Source organism: Pinus tabuliformis, chromosome 2_2 (genome assembly GCF_031772625.1).
Source record: "Pinus tabuliformis cultivar Carrire ecotype Pingquan chromosome 2_2, CPIR1, whole genome shotgun sequence".
NCBI lineage: Eukaryota > Viridiplantae > Streptophyta > Pinopsida > Pinales > Pinaceae > Pinus > Pinus tabuliformis.
The window spans coordinates 844,553,219-844,562,892 of record NC_142300.1 but is presented as its reverse complement, the minus strand read 5'-3'; the positions used below and the strand labels follow the sequence as shown (position 1 = coordinate 844,562,892).

At 37.2% G+C, this 9,674-nt stretch overlaps 1 protein-coding gene across 1 annotated transcript; it reads right to left on the bottom strand.

The window, feature by feature from the left end:
• Positions 1–4,552: 4,552 nt before the first annotated feature.
• On the bottom strand, positions 4,553–5,363 carry LOC149195614 (pathogenesis-related thaumatin-like protein 3.5). The gene is made up of 2 exons (XM_089408600.1): positions 5,315–5,363; positions 4,553–5,223 (listed from the first exon to the last, which is right to left on the bottom strand). Exons 1-2 carry the CDS (start codon positions 5,361–5,363, stop codon positions 4,553–4,555), a joined length of 720 nt encoding a protein of 239 aa, XP_089264726.1.
• Positions 5,364–9,674: the final 4,311 nt, after the last annotated feature.

Here is a 9,674-nt window from a genome sequence, read left to right as displayed (position 1 = left end):
ATGCCCTACAGATCTTGCTGCGACACTTGGTATTAAACTGCCATTTTTGGTGATGATTGTCAAGAATCTAAAGAAATATTTTATATTTGAGATTCAAATCCTGATGAAAAGAATGTTCATCGCTGATTTAGAGCTTCCAACTATCAAGCTATAACCCGTGTGAAACCATACATGAGTGCGCTGGTTGACTGTTTTATTATTTTTTATTTTTTTTATTATTATTTTATTTTTTATTTTATTTTTTATTTTTTTATTTTTTTTGATTTTGTTATTTTTATTATTAACAGTCTAGAAAATGAAATTAATCCTATCTTTAAAAACAAAAATGGTTAGTTTTAAATTTTCTTTTTAACAAATGGACACAAAAATTTGCATATTGAAAGATATTTTTGATGAAGCATATTGCAAAACATTTATTTATTCCTGAAATTGGTCGCCTAAATCATCCCTATTTTCTGATCCTCAAGATCGTACAAAGACGCAGGAGGAGAGCATACTTATTCTAAGCAAAACTGAAACCTATTTTCTGATCCTCGAGATCGTACAAAGACGCAGGAGGAGAGCATACTTATTCTAGGTAAAAGTAGAACTGAAAATGAAAGCAAAAGCTAAATCTAAAAGCCTCCCTACTCTATACTAATTAGAATTTACAAATTAGCTACGTGTAGTTAAACTTCCAATGAAGCCATTCGCGTAGCAGTGACAACAATAGATTCAGTAGCAATTTGTCAAATGAAAAATGACAATATTCGAGAGTGGATATGTCTAGTTGTTGTAACTGCAAATTAACTAAAAAATTAAAAAATGAATCTAATCTAGTACTTACCTGGAACCATTGTTCGATGAAGCTTTGATAAGCACAGTTACTCTCACTCAGATTATGCTGTAACTCCTGTTCTTCTTCTCCGATCTGCTGCTCTTCTTCCTCGATCTCTTGTTCTAATGATTGTTCGCCATTAGATACGCAAGATTCTTCAGATGTTGATATTTCTTGGGGAGTAGTTGAACTTTCAATTTTTGTCAAGATCTCCTTTTCCAGGGAAGAGGAGATTCCGACTTCTGCAAGGATCTGAGCGAGTAGTTCCAAGCTGAAACTCATTATAAAACCATGTTGAAAGAGAAAAGCAAATAAAAATTAGCACACTAACAATTGAATTAAAAACAAAAGGACCACAGAAATAATCTTGAATTCAATACTCAATTAAACCCTCTTACAAGGACTGCTCATTAATTGAGTAATCGAATGTTTCAATTATAACCATGAGCCATGAATTCATCAAACACTCTTCACAGTTGCGAAAATAAAAAACACTTACAGAAATTAAAATTCACACTTGCATAAATGTAAACACACCCTACATGCCCTGATCCATAAGAGGTCGAGCCCATTATGGTATCTCGAATGCGATGCGTAGGATATTCCCCACGTCTTACCACCTTAACACCTCGGAGTTAGGAACATGTCTAAACACACTTGCATGAAAAATCAAACTAAACTTCAATCCATCGTGCCTCCCCCGCAACGGCGCCAAAATGTTGGGTGAAACTATGTTAGTTTAATTCCGTTGTAGTACTTACCCAACTATTTAATTTATCAATCCGAGGTCCGTAGACTTACGAGACACATGCACTATATATGCAGGACTGAAGTGGAACTAATCTAATCTAATCTAATCTAAATTACTGAAATCAAATTAAAGCATTGGAACACTAACTAGGAAAGCATGAAATTGCATAAAGGAAAATAAATACAACATGTGAAGAAGTGAATGGCAAACAACAGATATGAGCTCATAACAATAAAACTATGTCAAATTATATTACAATAACTAAATTACAAATCATGAAAGAATCAAAGTTAATCTCCATTCTCTATTATTCCTTCCTATTCCAATGAAGAGAGAGCACTCTCTTATATACATGAGGAAGATAACCTTTCCATAATTACATATCCAATATTCTCTCAAGCACTCTCAACTAGTTTCCCGTTATTACAAGATATCATCGCACAAATCTCTCAAACATGATCCCACAAATCTCTCTCATATCTTGGATAAGATATGTCTTCATGATTTTCTCCTTAGGATAAGATATGCCTCCATGATTTTCTCCTTAGAAAAAGATATGCCTCCATGATTTTCTCCTTAGAAAAAGGCTTGCATAATTAACACATATTTCCTACACATCACAAAACTCACATATTCTTGAGAGATATATAAAAATATGTACATTTTCTAATAATTAATCATAAATTCACTTAAAATACAAAAATGAATAAAATGGAAAATAAGAAGGTGAAACCCAAGTGTATGTAGGAAAGTGATATGATAACAGGTTAATGGGATGATGAAATGTAAGGAAAAAGGTGGATGAAAATATGACATTTCTGAGTCCCAACAGCTTCCACCACATGCTATGTAGAATTGTCCTGGCTTCATCCATTGCTGACCCAACAACATCTGCATTTCGAAAATTTCTTGCAGAAACCCTTGTTGATCGTGACATTGGAGCACAAGAAACCTGCCATATGCTGCAAAAATTACCATTAACATTATGTAGTCGACCATTCATTTCTTTAAATGTAGGCCAAAAAATTCTTATGCTCCTTCCACAATCGAACACCACCTCCACTACATCCCCACACATCATAGATACATATATCCAGCACCCTTCTACCCTAGAATCCACATCACTAATAGAATTAGCAAGATCTTGGTCATATGATCCTCGTCGCAAAACAAACAAATGGAAACAAAGACCTACAAAAGCAATTGTTCGGGTCATACAACGTTACTCCTCCATACCATCCACAACTGAACCTTGCTACGTTGACTTTAGCAGAGTTGAACTTATGCTATACAAACCTTTTCGCTATATGGTACAAGATATAGGAGATTCTGCTATAGAATTCATCACAAATTGGCAAACGTTTCGTCCATTCTACAAACCTTGGCATCAACACTGCACACTATCTGATATTGAATCTGTCGCAAATGATACCTCAACTATTCATGAAACCAATCCTCCAGACACCATGGAAGTCAATGAATGGGAATTACTTTCCCAATCACACCCTACAAATGAGCTTCTCATAAATGACCTTGACATGCTTGGTCTTCGTGGCTTTGATGACACCCATAACTGGAATCATACCACTATCTCATTAGATCTACAAAATAATGTCATACAATTCATTGAGAGTAGCCGCTCCATCCACCGCATTCTTCAAACACATCAACATATCCTGGCAACCCTTACTACATTATCTCTAATGCAAAGAAAAGCTCTAAATATTATTTCTAATCATTTTGCTAAGAAAGATTATTTACCCGCTCTCAAAATGATAATACAAGGCACTGCTGGTACAGGAAAATCCCTCCTTATCAATTGCATCAAAGATATGCTCATAAGCCTTGCAAGCCCAGAACCTTCACCGATCATGCTCCTCGCCCCTACAGGGGTCGCTGCCTTCAACATACAAGCATCGACAATCCATTATGCTCTACACCTTCCTATAAAGGATCTTATGCCCTTAGAAGGTAATGCTCTTGCAAAATTCCAAGAAGAACTTAGGCATATAAGATACATAATAATTGATGAAATGAGCTTCATTGGGCCAAATCTTCTCAGCCATATTGATGAACGTCTTCGAGAGGCATTTCCACATCAAAGAAACACTCCTTTCGGTGGCTGTTCCATTATATTGGTTGGTGATCTCGGACAACTGCCACCCGTCAAAGACATACCTTTATATGTAGGGACGAGCCACAGAAGCGCATAGTGGAACACCTTCAACACAGTCATCACATTAGACACAATATTTTGTCAACAAGGCGACAACATCGCACAAGTTATTTTCAGGAACATTCTCCAGAACATTAGAGATGCAAATCCAACAATCGACGACTACAACATATATGTGTGTGTGTAAATTTTTAAATAAATATTAAATATAAAAAGATTTTAGATCGGATTTGAAAGTATGAAGGAATTTTGAATTTTGAAATGAAGATAGATTTTGGAGATAAGACAAGTGTAGTTATCATTTTGATAAGTAAAAAGTAATTTTAAAATTGTTTATATTGATTAAAATTATTAAAAATTATTTAATTTCAAAATAAATGGGAAAAAATGACAAGACATTGTTGTTATAAGAAAAAAATATATATATTTAAATGTTTAAAATATATATTCTCAAATTTTTTCATCATTGAAAAATTTTCATGAAAACTTTTATGGTATGGAATCGGAATTCAAACTTGATAACTATAACACGAAGAAAATAATGTCAAATACCATAACACGAGATTAAATTATTATTATTATAAAAAGAAGTAAACCTGATATACAACCTTCATCGTTATCGTTATATATCACTGCTCATAAATTTAGAAGAATCCGGCCTAATGGCTAATCTAGTAATTTTGAATATAGAAACTTAATCTTATATTAACGTTTCCATTATAACAGTGATCCGGATTTGCTCTTATTCTTTGAGTTTTATTAATCCCAGACTATAGGCATACACCCATCATAAAATCCTCCCCGCAATTCATGGACAGAAGGTGATCCTATAATCGGGATGGGTGCAGGTGAACAAGCTGGTACTGTCATCATAAGCGTAGCTGTAGGCCGTCGGGCAAGCAGCCTTGAAAACCTTCGAGTATTCGGTGGGAGGACACGTCTGAGCGGTGTTATGGTCGCCCGTGCAGCAGTATTCCGGACTCCCGAACTCGTCGCAAGCGCTTTTACAGGCAATCACCTGTCCATTGCTGCCCGTAACCTTAAGCTCGTCCGGGCAGGTTTTCCGAATATCGCCGACGCACCCGGCCGTCGTGCAGTTCCCAGTGCCGCCTGCCGTGCTGATCTTCAAGGGGACATTGAAGCCGTCCACGAGGCTCACGTCGTAGTAATCCAGGTCGCCGATTGTGAACTCGGCGAGGGTGGCAGGCGGGACCCCGCCGGCGCCATCGCACTTGAGGCCGCGCCCGCAGTCACCAGTGTCACACGAGCCTTTGCCCGACGCATCGAAGTTACAGCCCGTGCGGCCCCAGAAGCGGCCCGACCAGTCCGCCGGGGCGGTAACCTGTTCAGACTGTTGAGCGGTGAGGGCGAAGCCGCCGTCATTGAGGGAAGCGCCGTTCCCCGTGAGGACACCCACCCAGATCGTCTCGGAGCAGCTGTTAACTACCGTGAATACCGTTCCGTTAACTCCAACGCACCCTGCAACAACACAGCACAGACAAACTCGTCAATCACACATCCCAAAGAGCAGGAGCTTGAACATGGGGAATTTTTCACAGGATTTTCTCACAGAGTAATAGCACAATTGCCAGCGCTGCCATCAAACCCTTCGAAGCCATGTAAGCAGGCACTAACCGAACCGAGCTGAATATTTGTATTTAATATATATTCTCACAATATTGAAACTGAGCAGCTAACATTGAGATAACTCCTTGACCTGTGGATGCTATATATCGAATCTCGTCATTTGATATCAACGCTATGATCTTCGCTTAAAATCCGTTTAGCTTCGGATATATTAAGCTTTATTAATTTCGAGATAAACCACTTTAATACCAATAAGATAAGTCTTATTTTTTTTAATTATAAATATCACTTGTATATTTAAAATTTAATTAAAAAAATTTAATATTTTTCATTAAAGTTGTCATAAATTTATTAATTTATTTGCATCTTATGAATAGGGATGTGTGACTATTTGTATTATTAATTTTTTTTAAGTCACCTTGTTAGGTTCCAACCCTAAGACCTTGTTAGCTTCAAATCCTAAGATTTTGGTTTTGGGCTATTTTGTTTTCATACTGGTTTCTTTTGCTATTTTAGGAATATGTCATATTTTAGATTTTTTTTTATTACAAATATTATAGGTATGTTGAAGATTTAATAAAAAAGAATATTTTTTATCATTTAATGAGATGTTTTCACTAAATTATTAAGTCATTTTCAGTTTATAAAAGGGAAGTTGTGGTTATTTGCCTTGTTAAATTTTATTTGTTTAGTTATTTTGTTGACTTCCAATATTTAAATTTAAATTATTCCTAACCCCATTGTCACAATTGTTGGTCTTTTTTGATTACTTTGGTGTCCTAAGCTTATCCATGTTCATTCTGATTGATTGATTTTTTTATCTTTGTCTTGAGGATGAACCACATTAGTTGGTTCGAAAGATCGACCAAATAATAATGAAGTGATTAATCAAAAAAACGTTCTTCTTTACAATATGGATCACAAAAGTCTAATGGTTATAAATCAAATATGTTAGCATATTTTTGACATCTCCTCCACAAAAATTAATAAAATTTCAAATATTAATTACTTTTTTATTTCTAGATTTATATTTACAATTTTACATTTACATAATACAATTATCATCAAATACAAATAACATTTTGTGTAAAAAATAATCATTAATTTAAAAAAATAACATGATTCACATATACCAATCACATTTACCAAGAAAATCGTATCAAATAGTCATATCTACTAATAAAATTATACTAATTTATATATACTTAATTTTTTTTTATAAAAAAATTGTTAATCTTTCTTGGAATTATTTATATTACAGGCTTCTCAATTTTATAAAAACTTTGTCAATCCTTTCTTCGGGCTATTGTTTTTATTAGTTGTCCTTTTGGGTACTAAGAAAAATGTGTTTTATTTTTTTAGTATTTTAATTTATATATTTTTGAAAATTTAATTTAATAAAATATATATATTGATTTGATTTTCTATTATTGTATTTAAATTTTAATTTGATAAAATATATTGATTTAATGGTTTTTTTGGGTGGGATGTTAGCTAATGTTTTGTATGATTAAAAGGTAACCTGTTTTAATGAGTACGAATATATTGATTAATGTTTTTTTAATTATTTTCTCAGGTTGGATATTAGCTAATTTTTTATATGATTAAAGAGAAACATGTGTTAATGGGGTGGTGGCAAATGTTATGCCATGCTCTCCCTCAAAAGGTTTATAATTGTTCACGATACAACGAACACTCTCGCTCTAGCCTTTTACTTTCACCTTGCTATATTGGGATTGCTTATGGATGTAAGCATGCTATTATGTGCTCATTTTAATCCTTTCATTACAATTATGGCCAATGGTATTAAACCCCTTTGGCGTCATTCGTTTGGTCTATGTCCTCAATGCTTAAGGGCATGTTGTAGTGGCTACAACCACCCTCCAAAATTTTGGCTCGCATGCAAATTTTGGAGCCTACCTTGGATCTTGCGATCGATCGTTCCTTGGTCACTTGTTGGTAAGCTGATGATCTCAAGCTCCCCTCCTTGATCTTAAGAGTTGTTCATGTTCTCATCTTTATGCAACACGTGTCATCTTTGGGCAAAGGGAATGTTGTTTTTCTTCAAGGGAAATCTTGTGCATATGAGTTGTTTTCATTACATAGACATGTTTCACACTCACTTCACACACTCTTGTCGCGAAGGTTGTTGCATCAAGAAGAGTATGTTTTATAAATTTTGGATGGTCTACGTTGTATCACTAAGTGTTCGTGTGTGATCATAGTCGAGTCCTATCACTATTTACATTTGTTCCCATGATCTCACACTTAGCCAATTTCTTAAGCGAGCTAGCATCATCCAGCTTCCCAAAACTATGCACTTTGCTTCTAAAAACCTCAAGCTTTTTCCCTTGCCTACTAGAACTGCGTAGTGCGTAGAGACCCTAGCCTCCCTTGGAATCCAACCCTGCGTAGTGATTTCCTCCAGTGTCCTTCCCCCAACCGGAAGCCACTGTCATTAGAAACTACGCAGTATTGTCCCTCAGCTGCTTAGTCTGCCTTGCAACCTGAAACTACGCAGATGTGTCCTCTTGGAACCCATCCCGCAACAGTGCCTTGCATCCAGAAACTGTGCAGTATTTCCTCTTAGCTACCCAAGCTCACTACAGTCAAAAACTGCGTAGAGGTGTCCTCCCAAGACTCCTATAGCAGTTCCATGTGCCTCAAAACTGCGCAATGTTGTCCAAGCTATCATGTTAGTCTTGCATGTGGAAACTATGCAGATGAACCTCCCAGGGCCTCATTCCAGCAACAGTCACTGCCCGCTCAAACTCCGTTGATCTATCTTTCAATGGCTACAGGAAAAGGTGACAAGCTAAGATCACTCCCAAGGAGTTGAGGATAAGGACCAAGAGACTACACTCCCAAGGAGTTGAGGATAAGGACCAAGAGACCAAGTCATGGAAAAAGATCAGGACCGCATGCAAACTCTATCGTGTGCATAATCATCTTGAGGGTGAGTACAGTAAGTGAAGAACACCTTTCAAAGTACATCTCTTAGTTGAGTTTGCGGGACTGCTTGTCATTGTCTTATCATCATGTCTTCAGTAACATGCATGTGTGCAAACACAAAAGTAGCTTCATGTGTGCATGAGTTGTTCCAACTATGTAAACACCCATTGTACTCACACACAAAGTTGTAGAAATTGTTGTGCAAGTGTCATCATGATCATTCAATGACCCATCTTAAGTGTCGCACTTGTCGCTCTCACCTTTAAATGGTCGCACTGAGCACATTGTCTTGTTGGTTTGAGGTGTCTTGTCGTCGATTCATGCTAAGTGTGTGTTCACAAGGTCATATATACATGAGTTCGCTCGCTCACACACTTAACCATTTTCTCGAAAATTTGTCGACCAGACAACCTTCCATCAACCAAACCTCCACTGAGCTGCGTTACATAGTCTCAAACCTTAATGACCCTATATTGTTACCTAGAACTATGCATAGCTTGAGGTTGTCCTCCTGGGAAGCTTGCATTGTGCAATTCTAGAAATGAGCCAGCTGACTATCTCTTAAATCTGCACAGAAGTTTTCCAAGAAGCCATTCCAGTTTGCGCTTATCATAAGACCATCTAGCAAGCCTCCCTCTAGTCAGTCGGAAGATCTAACTTGAGTTATGACCCAGGGATGCACTCATCCCCAAAACAACACAAACTTTTTCCAGCCTGCCTGCCCACACTGCCTATAGAAACTGTGCAGGCATGAGGAATAGGCCTATGCTTCCTATCATTGTACTGTCCCAAACAATTGTGTAGTTTTTCCAGGCAGTCCCCCAGCTGGCCTGCTCTCCTCTCCTGCTTAAAACTACACAGTTCACTGACATTCCTCCTGCTCCACGACACTCTACTTAGCCCAAAAACTACACAGTCATGCACTACCTTGACTATCTCCCAGAACTGCGCAATTCTGACAAGCAACTCCCACAACCTCATCCTGGATTCCTCCGATAAACCACACAACTTTCACTACCACTGCTTCCTATTGCCCGAACTACCTTCGCAGAAAAATTTTGCAATTCTGCCTCCGAGCTGAACCCTCTCTTGCAGATGTCAATATTGTCCCAGACTGCTCAAATTAGCCTCATAGTGACCTCTACGCAATTTTTCCTGATAGTGCCCTAGAGCCCTGCATCCCAGCTCGAGCTATGCTCTGCGAAGTCTTAGTACCGTGTCCTCCCTCTTGGTCACCCAGATTGATCATGGAAAACAATGCATCAAGGTAGATTAAGATATTTCTGGATTTGATGTCATCTTGTCATGAGTGATTGTAGAAGTAGATACATGAATGGAACATGGCGCGATGACGAATGAGATGAAGAAGGGGTGCATGCTAGAAGACTTGC

What these genes read in the sequence shown, in the direction of transcription:
- LOC149195614 (XM_089408600.1), bottom strand. Translation starts at nt 5,363, where the DNA reads ATGGCTTCGAAGGGTTTGATGGCAGCGCTGGCAATTGTGCTATTACTC. An exon ending in GGCAATTGTGCTATTACTCT is followed by an intron (nt 5,224 to 5,314) that starts GTGAGAAAATCC and finishes GTGTTGTTGCAG; the next exon opens with GGTGCGTTGGAGTTAACGGA.